The 8067-nt window shown below is 30.0% G+C and overlaps 1 protein-coding gene across 1 annotated transcript; it reads left to right on the forward strand.

Annotated features, from left to right (window-relative positions):
* Positions 1 to 2800: 2800 nt before the first annotated feature.
* Positions 2801 to 6051, forward strand: LOC18053794 (coumarin 8-geranyltransferase 1b, chloroplastic). The gene is made up of 11 exons (XM_024192441.1): positions 2801 to 3136; positions 3262 to 3345; positions 3456 to 3530; positions 3748 to 3831; positions 4115 to 4204; positions 4305 to 4406; positions 4516 to 4611; positions 4795 to 4866; positions 4949 to 5044; positions 5133 to 5237; positions 6010 to 6051. The coding sequence occupies exons 1-11, from the start codon at positions 2801 to 2803 to the stop codon at positions 6049 to 6051; spliced, it is 1182 nt and encodes a 393-aa protein (XP_024048209.1).
* The last annotated feature ends 2016 nt before the right edge of the window (positions 6052 to 8067 follow it).

Consider the following 8067-nt stretch of genomic DNA (forward strand, 5'->3'; position numbering starts at 1 on the left):
TTCTTCTTCATCAACATCAAAATTTAGTTCATCTTCATCATCGTCATCACAAATACATCATCTTCATCATCATCATCATCATCATCTCTATTGCTTGTCATAAAAAATCATCATCATCACCAATCTTACCATCAATCATCATCATAATCCAATGGTGGTAACTGCTAAAACGACTAATTCTGACGAAAATTTCAAAATGTGTGGTAACTGATAAAACGTCTAATTCTGACAAAAAACTTTTGATAATTTTCTGCTTCAAATAAATTTATTATTCACAAAATCTTCTTTTGATCATAAAAATCACTCTTTTTCTTCTCTTTTTTTTTCATTTTAATTTCGCGTAGCTGTAAATATAGTACACTGTAATGTAATTCTGAAACAAAAAAAAAATATATATATTGAGAATATCGACCATCAGCTTAACTCTACTGTCCATTATGGTTTCAATTGTTCTTCTACAAGTTGTCAGTAGTTGAACAATCTGTAAAGAAATTATATAAAGCTACAGTTCGATCCTTTGAATTTTCACTTGTTTTTGAAGTTGAAGCACAAGAGAGCATGCTAGAAAGAAAGAAAGAGAGAGCAAATTAATCATCCAATAATGCATTCGCGTTCAAGCATGTCTCCAACATATCATCTTCCAGAACTGGGTACGTCTCTAATTCTTCTGATAATTTTCTTTCAGTAGTTATGTCCTTTCTTTCATTTTTTTTTGAAGAAAAAAAGTTAACAAAATGAGATGATCAATTAAGTAATATTATCGTAAAAACCTGATGCGTGAGTTGTAAAAAGAGGATATATCAATTTTTTCAGATGCAAAATCACTAAATAAAATTTCAAACAAAGCAAATTTTTTCGACAATTAAAATCGCTAAAAATTAAGAACAACTTACAAGGAATAAGAAAATATTACAAAACTTATAAAAACTCGAAGAAGATTATGATTGTAGTGTCTTTACATCTCTTAAAATTTGTCTTTGAAAACGATTGATTTTAAATTAGAAAACAATTATCAAATATTTTTTAGCTTGATTTGACATAGACACATACTGATTTTCTTTAAATTTTCCGTATAAATAATAATACTATTTTTATGAAGATTTATTCCTATTTAGCACTTATTTCATTAAATCAATAGTTACTTAATTAGGATGGTAAACACATGGAGAAACCGTCTTTGAACTTATATGCATGAATAAAACACACGTCTCGATCCAAACATCCGTTACTTTGTTTCATACCTTTTTATTTATTGTCCTATTTGCTTATCATTTTGATTTCCCCTCCCCGTAATACTAGCTTTTCTTTATCGCCGAAAAAGGATATTCATGGTTGATAAATCTCTCTCTCTCTTTCTCTTTCTCTCTCAAGATTTGGAGAGATGGTCATATAGACTTTTAAGTTTCCAATAAGAGACTCTAAGACTCTTTTTACTACAATAACTTTAGGCACTATTAACTTAAAAAAATTGACTCAAATGTTTTATAATAAATAGAAATACAATATTAAAATAAATGTAAGAATATATACATTTAAAAAAATATTTTAGTACTTTACAATCTTGTATTATATTAAACTAAATTTTATAATAAATAGAAATATAATATTAAAATAACTATATTAAAATTTAAATTATTTTCAATATTATATAAAATAATTTTAATGCTATTAATACATGAAATATATTTTATTAATTGTAAAATCTACTTAACCAAATTTTTATAATAAATACAAATATATTATTAAAATAAATATAAAATTTTACATTTTAAAAATTATTTTATATATTAAAATATTCTAATATTATTAGTCTACTAGACATATTAGACAATTTAAATTATATTTTTATTTATTAAAAATTTTAAAATCAATTTTTTTAGTTACTATTTAGAAAGGATATTATAGTTAAAAGGGAGTGTTGTGTCCCTTATAAAAAATTTGGTATTCTGTATGACTATTTTCTCAAATTTTGGGAGTGTACGTATCATTTTTTCATATATTTAGTAATAAAATTTTACCATGAATAAGGAATTCTGAATTATTTATCAATTTTTTTAAAAAAGATTTCACTATTTTAGGCTGCTGCGGGTTAGAAAATTTATTAAATATTTAGCTAAAGTTTTATTCATGCTTCGATATTTAAGACTCAATTCTTAATATGGATACTCAGATAAATGACTGTGGGTCCTATTTATACAATAAAGTTTACAGACATCACAACGATGCCTTGATGAATTGTGTACAGCTATTATAAGTTGTCTATTGCTAATACAAATATCAAAATACTCTAGTGAAAGTTTTATTCATTGATTTGATTGGACTTTTACAACTCAATGAATATCCAGATAAATGACTGTGGTCATATTTGACATGATACTATATATAATTATACCTTTGATAAGTTGTATGCAAATGTTATTCGCTCATAAGTTGTCTTAAATGAGAACAATGGATATATAATGAAATAGCAAAAGGAAGATTATATTTTTTCTTGCTAGATTCATTTACATAACAAACAATAACCTATATACACAAATGAAAGCCATTCCAGGAGGTATGTTATGGCTTGATTTTGTTGATTTTCCTAAAGCGTAATTTGCCGCTGTAAGTTTCATTGCCAAAGCAGTGCACATAAAACTAATAGATAATGTACCCTAAAGCGTAATTTGCATCAAACGTATTACTGAATCGTTAAAGTTTCCATCTGTGTGCTTGACTAATTTAGCGTAATGATTAATGCCATTCATATTAGTCTTATTGGCCTTTGCATTTCAAAATTTTCACATATAACTAATAGATAATGTATCCGTCTTTGCCATCTTCAGGTTACATCACAACATTTCAATCGCCAGCAACTCAGTTACGTAGCATCCCAAACAGAAATAGTCAGGGCAAGAACTTCATCAAATGTTCGCAAAGTTCATTTTTATTACCCAATAAAATTAGCAGAAACAGTGAATATTTGAAAAACAGAAACAACAAATCATTGAAGAAATACTGTGTTCCTGACACATCACAAGATGGGTATGCATCAAAATCCGAGGATGATAATAATTTGACAAGCTTTCGGGATGATCTCCAAAAGAATTTAATTGCACTCTACCGTTTTTCTCGTCCTCACACTGTGATTGGCACTGTGAGTTTATTACTATCTAAATCTTTAATTTTTATTTTTTCTCGAGAAATACAATCGGATGACAAAATCTTTCTAAATACTTTGACTGATTTTCCCTTTTTTTTTAACTCAATTTTTGTTTTCAGATATTAGGGATAATATCAGTTTCTCTTCTTCCAGTACAAACAATTGCTGATCTCACTCCCACATTTTTTATGGGACTCTTGAAGGTAAGAATTTTTCATGGGATTATTGAAGGAGAAAGCAACTACTTGAAAATGGCTGTCTGAATGAGTGTGTATCATCAACTGATTGAAATGATTGATTCTTCTTGATATAGGCCTTGGTGCCCTCAGTCTTGATGAACATTTACGTGGTTGGCTTGAACCAATTATATGATGTTGAAATAGACAAGGTATTTTAAATAGTATGTATAATTTATAGAACTTCTCTGATGTTAATATTACTCAAAAAAAAAAAAATTGTTATGATTATCTAAGAGACTATGATGTAAATTTATCAAATTAGATTGTTTACATTGCGAAAAAAATAAGTTCATTGGTTGAGGCTTCGTGTGTATATATATATATGTAGCTTCTTTGAGTAATAAATCAATTTTCTTATGTTTATAGGTTAATAAGCCTGATCTGCCCCTTGCTTCTGGCGACTTCTCAATGGAAACAGGAGCAACAATTGTTTCCATATCTTTATTGATGGTAAGCCAATGGCCAAAATTTGTTGTAATCCCATTAATTGTTAAGTGATAATCATATTTAGGGGCAAGCTTAAGTTGCAGTATTCCGATTTTTAATTCACAACTTCTATGCATAGAATAAAATTACTAACCACTAAATTAAATATGACCAGCCTGTAAATAATTACTAGCATATGTAGATAAGTTCGTATTCAGAAAATGCATAACCCTTATAGATTTCAAATTAACTCAAAGTTCTAATGAGCAAAATTTTGTTGCTTATAATTCTTTGGTTTTTTTTTCAGAGTATGACTATGGGGATTAGGTTCAAATCACCACCACTTTTTTTGGCCCTCTTCATAAGTTTTTTGCTTGGAAGTGTATATTCCATAGAAGTAAGTGCCTCGTAAACGTTTTGTTTATGTTGCTATAAAGGATCTTTTTCTGCAAGATTGGTTACTTGATCAACAGGCTCATTGTTATTCGCTCTTGTAGCTTCCGTTTTTTAGATGGAAGAGACATGCTTTTCTAGCTGCAAGCTGCATCCTGACTGTGAGGGCAGTTGTAGTTCAACTTGCTTTCTTCATTCACATTCAGGTATACATACAAAAAATCTTCATCTGAAGTCTGGTATGTCAAACAGTGATCCGTTGATAGATGAGCTTTATTTTTTATTTTTTCTAACGAAGTGTTTTGATGCATATAGAAATATGTGCTTGGTAGACCTCTAGTAATTACAAGGTCATTGATGTTTGCAACTGCTTTCATGTGCTTCTTCTCTGCTGTAATAGCAGTTTTCAAGGTAATTCTGAAATTGAATTTATGTTTTAGATTGAAATATTATGCCTTTTTATCCACCAAAGCAGTGATAAAATTACCAGTTGTGAAACATAATTAGCTGTCAAGTAAACTTTAACTAGGTAAGTTTCCATCAAAATTCAGAAATAAATTATATTATTTATTAAGAAGATTTGAACTTTTACAGGATATACCTGATGTGGATGGCGATAGACATTTTGGCATTCAGTCGTTTAGTGTTAGTCAAGGGCAAGAAAGAGTAGGTGAACTAGTATAATTTTTAGGGTTGTTGGGCAGCTGGTCGTATTTTCCTTATAATTGTGTTGTTTTCTTCTCAAAAGGTATTTTGGCTTTGTGTTTATATGCTGTTATTTGCTTATGGAGCTGCTGTAATAGTTGGAGCTTCTTCTTGTTTTATGCCAAGCAAGCTTGTCACTGTAAGCATTTGTAATTTTGCAAGAAATTTAGCTTTTCTTTCCTGTTTGTGATTGCGATCTTACTTACCAAGAATTTATGTACTTTCAGGTATTAGGGCACTGCACACTTGCTTCCTTTTTGTGGCTTAAAACTCAATCAGTCGATCTATCCTGTAAAGCTTCAATAACTTCTTTTTACATGTTCATTTGGAAGGCAAGTGAATATTTCTACTGCTTGCCTTTAGTACTGTCTAATATTTCAAGGGTAAATGATTCTATAATCCCTACACAATTCAAGTCATTGAGGTCATAGTTCAGTGTAACCTACTAGTCCTTGCAAGTCCCTCTCATAATTGGGTAGGTAGAATAAATCTCTTCTTTCATATATATAAGTTAAGAATATGTATGTCCCAAATCGAGGCAATTGTTCAATTAGTCCATTTATTCTTAAAATTTACACAAAATATTTGTTTCATTTATATATGTTGGGTCTAATTTTCAAGAGTGAGAAATTATTTTTAGAACTTAATTAAGATTCAAACAAATATACCATGCAATCGATAACAAAAGTATATTAATTTTTAGAGAAATAGACATACAATAGAGATCTTTTAAATAATATTTTAAAACGGAAAAATTAATTGGATAACTAGCTCATTAAAAGAGCGTTTTGCCCCTATTATAAGTTAGAAGACATTTTATGCTCTTAAATTCAATTGTCTACCTTGTATATTTTCCTTAAAAATTGTCTCAAATAGGATGCAGTTTACACTTTTTTTTTCCAAACTAATGACCTTTGAAAAAAAAAAAAATTAAAGATACACCTAACTTATTAACATGTGAGTATCATCAAGTACAGTTTTTTTTTTTTTGGGAACATAATAAATTATGTTCCACCACCCACAAATAGGTGTATCCTTCCTCTTCTTTTTAATAAATTTTCCTTATTTAGTTTGAGACCGACTCTTATATTAGTTCATTTACAGTTGTTCTATGCAGAATATCTCCTCATTCCATTCGTATGTTGAACTGTTGGAGGGTCAAAGCGTTCGGGTTCCTGGTAGTACATATAATCAACATTGCCTTTTTCCAATCGTATTACTTGGACAAAATAACGAATATGATGATGCGCATTTATATTAATCTCAGCAGTTGAGTCGTTAAAAAACAACCCTGCATCTCTGTAGAAGTTTTCCTTTGAAAATGACAAAAAAAAATTCAAAGCACACATGGAGTTTCAAAGTTTGTTATAAGTGTCAGAGACACTCGTCCTTATACACGATAGCTAACGAGACTTCCATATGCTTGATGCGATACAGTCAAGCATTGTCTTTCAGTTTTATTATACAGTAATCAGCATTTCTTGTCCTTTTTTTCAATGAAAAAAAGGAAAGATAAGTACAAGTTTATCTGACCAATTAAGATTCTCACTTAATTTGAACAAAGGTTTTAAAAAATTTGTGTTATGTAATTGTTAATGATAGTATATAATCAATCATATGCGCCCATATAGTTTACTTACAAGAAATTTAGATCGTAAAAGAATTTTGTTCCTTGACTTTTTTCGAACTAAAGTATTTAATAACTAATTTTGTATATAAAGTTTATCTAACACGAGTTATGAATATGCGATCATAGAGGCTAAAACGAAAATTTTGAGTTATTTTTAATATTAGAAAAATGTTTTGACTGATTAATAATATTAAAATAAAATATGCATAATATATTGAAACATATATATTACTTATCTATGATATTTACATTTAGTATAAATTTGAAGTTAAGTTCTCTGGTTCATGGATTTTAGTAATAATAAAGTGATGTTGGACAATATTTTAGGATTCTAGAATTTTATTTTTTATTTTAATTAAAGTCAATTATAGTATATATCTTAGTCCTTTATTGCGATTATAGTTATGATTTGTTTTTTCTTTTTAAGTTAACTTAGAGAAACATGTTTATTCTATTATAAATAGAGAGGTCTTATTATTGTAACTTTAACTTCAATTATTCAAATAAATCCCCTTTTATAATTTCTATTAGGATTACCTATCAAAATCTCTCTTGTAGAGTTGTTTGAATTACAATGTTATTTAATCTTGCTTTATGTGTTATTAAAAATCTCATTGAGTCATTTGGATTAGAATGAGATCTAATTGCACTTTGATTATAGTGTAACCTAATCACGCTGGCTTAGTCCAGTACTAAAAAGATATATACGTTTTTTATCATATCAATTTCACTTCTACTATCTAATTTTATTTTTCAGTTGGTATCAGAGTAGTTCTGTGCTAATTGCATAGCTTTCCTGACTACCCATATCTATCGCGACCAAATCCATCACTGAAAAAAAACAAAAAAAAAACAAAATTTGAAGCCTTAGCCACCATTGCCCACCACTACTTCCCCCACAATTCGGCTGCCATCATCACTAGCCGCTATAACCATCAAACTTATTAACCATTGCTGCCCAAAACCCGACTAGCCTCGACCTTTAAACAGCCGTGCGACCGCTGCGCAAATAACCTGAATCCGTGAAGCTCTGCCACTTCAATCACTACCGATCGCATGTTTCGTTATCATGACCATCTAGAACCACCACCATACTCGCCAGCACCATCGGCTAAATCCCAACCAACTCTGCCCTCAACCGTGCCATTCAACCACTGCACAAAAGCACCCAAAACCCATGACTCCACCAATCAACCTCCGCTATTCAAAGTCGACCACCACTAGTATAAGAATCCCTGGCCTTCATCGACCAATATCTAACCATCCTCGTCATCAAACATCACCAGAAACCACCACGAATCACAACCAATCCACCATAAGCTGCTACTATTTCAAGTAAGTTTTTCAACTAAATCACCGATAATCTGGCCAATCCACGGCTACCATCGTGTTCCTCACCACCAAATCTAGCAGGTCTGACCATTATTAGACCAATTTATAGCCACCAGCCATTGGCCACACCAAAATTTTAGAGTTGAGATTTATTTACAATTTTGTCATTGTATAAAAGTTTGACAATAAATGGCAAAATA

This window comes from Citrus clementina, unplaced genomic scaffold (genome assembly GCF_000493195.1).
Source record: "Citrus clementina cultivar Clemenules unplaced genomic scaffold, Citrus_clementina_v1.0 scaffold_1, whole genome shotgun sequence".
Classification (NCBI taxonomy): domain Eukaryota; kingdom Viridiplantae; phylum Streptophyta; class Magnoliopsida; order Sapindales; family Rutaceae; genus Citrus; species Citrus x clementina.

What these genes read in the sequence shown, in the direction of transcription:
- LOC18053794 (XM_024192441.1), top strand. Translation starts at nt 2,801, where the DNA reads ATGTATCCGTCTTTGCCATCTTCAGGTTACATCACAACATTTCAATCG. An exon ending in GAAGTGTATATTCCATAGAA is followed by an intron (nt 4,205 to 4,304) that starts GTAAGTGCCTCG and finishes TCGCTCTTGTAG; the next exon opens with CTTCCGTTTTTTAGATGGAA. An exon ending in CTTTCTTCATTCACATTCAG is followed by an intron (nt 4,407 to 4,515) that starts GTATACATACAA and finishes TGATGCATATAG; the next exon opens with AAATATGTGCTTGGTAGACC.